Source organism: Solanum pennellii, chromosome 6, assembly GCF_001406875.1.
Source record: "Solanum pennellii chromosome 6, SPENNV200".
Taxonomy (NCBI): Eukaryota; Viridiplantae; Streptophyta; class Magnoliopsida; order Solanales; family Solanaceae; genus Solanum; species Solanum pennellii.
In genome coordinates, this window is record NC_028642.1 from 40,135,285 (window position 1) to 40,138,007 (window position 2,723).

General features: G+C 31.7%; 1 protein-coding gene across 1 annotated transcript; it reads left to right on the forward strand.

The window, feature by feature from the left end:
* The first annotated feature begins 217 nt into the window (after window positions 1-217).
* LOC114077483 lies at window positions 218-2,111 on the forward strand. The gene is made up of 3 exons (XM_027917394.1): window positions 218-524; window positions 610-686; window positions 1,974-2,111. Exons 1-3 carry the CDS (start codon window positions 239-241, stop codon window positions 1,989-1,991), a joined length of 381 nt encoding a protein of 126 aa, XP_027773195.1. The 5' UTR covers window positions 218-238; the 3' UTR covers window positions 1,992-2,111.
* Window positions 2,112-2,723: the final 612 nt, after the last annotated feature.

Below are 2,723 nucleotides of genomic sequence, written 5' to 3' on the forward strand. Positions count from 1 at the left end.
ACTGAGTGTTGGTAGCGAGTGGTGATTAACTAAAATAGTAATAATGACTAATTAACTAGTATATATTTGTTTAACCATGCAATTTTCTCTTCTTAATTCAAAAGTAAATTCAATTATCATATAATGTATTGTTATCTCTCTCTCTCTCTCTCTCTATATATATATAGAGAGAGAGAGAGAGAGAGAGAGTGTACTACAGTCTATCAACCAACAAGAATTCACTCCCGGGGCATCAGGTATGACATATCAACCAACAAATACTGATATTGTTCCATACACGGCATCACAAATATTAAGGAATTCTAGTCTTTCATCACTTGAGAATGTATTTGGTGGTTCTCGACCACAACATTTTGAGAATGCCCCCAACTTTAATTCATCACCTGGGCTGCCAATGTCCATTGAGACCCCTGGTGTTGTTAATCATTTAGAGGACTCCAACGATGAAGTGGAGAATGCAAACGAATGTGGTGAACCATCAGTGAAGGAGAAGCGTAGGATTTTTCCTAAGCGTTGTGGGACTGGTACTATTAACATCTTTATTTTATTTTTTTGACATAAATGCTCCTCTGTTTAGTCGAACAACTGAAAATTATTCTTGTTTGTCAGGGAGTCACTATCTTTACCAGCATGGCAAAAAAAAAAAAAGCAACGAGAAACAAAGAACTGTAATTGAGAGGTTTCAGGTATCCAAATTTGGTACTCCTCTTCTTCTTTGTCAGTCTTAGGTAAAATTGGGTATGATATTTTCTTAGTCGAAAATTGTTTGTGACTATAACTTAATAGTAAGGGTAAGGGATTAGAGGGATATTATGTATCCATAGCAATTAATGAAGAGTTGCAGCAATATATGAAGAGTCTGTGTTGGAACAGAACAAGTCATGACATTAATGGATCATTTTCATATGCTTTTTATAGAACAAAGAATGCTATCGCTTTACCAACCAAACCAGAATCAAAGGAAAAATGACACCTAGACTATAACTTAATAGTAAGAGTAAGGGATTAGAGGGATATTATGTATCCATAGCAATTAATGAAGAGTTGCAGCAATATATAGCAATGACTTTAGCACAATTATACACTAAGGGTATGCATTTAAAAATTATAAAAAGAAAAATAGAAAGCACACTTTTATGTAAAGAAAGTGCTGCTACACTAAAATGGCATTTATCTTTTGATTTTCAATTTAATTGTTCCTATTTAAATATTCTGCAATTCTTATGAGTTGGCGATATTGTGAGGAGTAGTATATAACATATTTATTACTACGTTTTAGTACAATTATTAAGTCGTATAGTTTGAATTCTTTTTGTTGTCGATATGTTAATACGTCACAGGTTGTTTCTTCCATGTTTTGGTAAAACAGAGTTGTTCCGAATCTGAAATGCTTCAATTGTTCCGAGTTAATTTAATGTTTGTGTTGTTTCATCTCTCGATAGATATTGGAAAATTGATTTGCGTCGAGTTTTAGCCTTTTGGAAAACTGAAATTCTTTAGTTTTTCCAAGTTATTTGAATGCTTGCGTCGTTAGCCTTTTAGATATCTTGGAAATTGTTGCTTTTTGTGTGCTGTACATCAAGTTTCCATCCATACTGCTGCTGTACTCAACTGTATTTTATAACAGGAATCAACTTCTCTTTCCCTTAAAACGTCTCTTGTTCCTTTGTGTACCAACTGCCCTTTTTTTTCTGGATACATAGGTTCTGATAAGTAAAAAATTAGAACACAATACTAATGCTTATCTTTTTCACAATTTACTACATACATACTATGCAATGGAAATCTGATGACACGACAAAAAGTAGCAAAAGTTATTTGGGCAGCCAAATGAACATCTGTAAATTCTGGAAATATATAAAAATAATGAAACTCGACGTGCTAGCTTGTGCCACTGAGTTTGTGCTTTCAGTATAGATTGAGATTCTTGGTGAATGTAACTCATCAAAGTTTTCTTAATCATTTTTTCTTAGGTTGATGCAGCTTGTTGATATTCTGGATAACCCTTGGTGAATAGTAGAGATTTTTTGTGAAGAATGAAGCTACTAGTCATTATTTTGTAAAGCAACATGTTCTATGAATACATGAATGTTTCAATTATTTTCTATTTAGTTTGTGTTTTTCAAGTATTCCTTAATGTAACTTCAAGTTTGTGAAAAGTGATAGATAACTTTATGCACTAATATTCATGTCCATCTTCAAGTAGATAAGGTACCATTGAGACATACATATTCACCCACAAAAAGATTGTCACAGTTGAGATTTGGATTCAAAGAACTGAATTTCTCTGCTTCAAAATGAGTAGAAAAGTAAGGATTAAGGCTAAGTTTAAGGAATTATTGCTAGCCTTGGCCATCATTAATTGAACAAAATGTAATTGATTTTAATTAAGCTTATTGAGTAGTGCTTAATACTTTGGTTGAGATCATGTGTATTTATAGGACCATACAAGAAACAATAATTAAAAATCTAATTTAATTTGTTTGTGAAAAAAGTGGATTTTGTGTTGTTTATTTCCTTCTCAACATTTACTAATTAGGGGAATGTTGCCGACTATGTGTGTACTTGGTCAAAGTGAGGTAGAAACTACAAAGAGTTCATGATAAAAAAGGATGAGTTTAATTGATAACAAATTTACAAAAATCGCATTAACTTTTAAGATACACTAATATTACGAATTTTATTAAATTATATATATATATATATATATATATATATATATA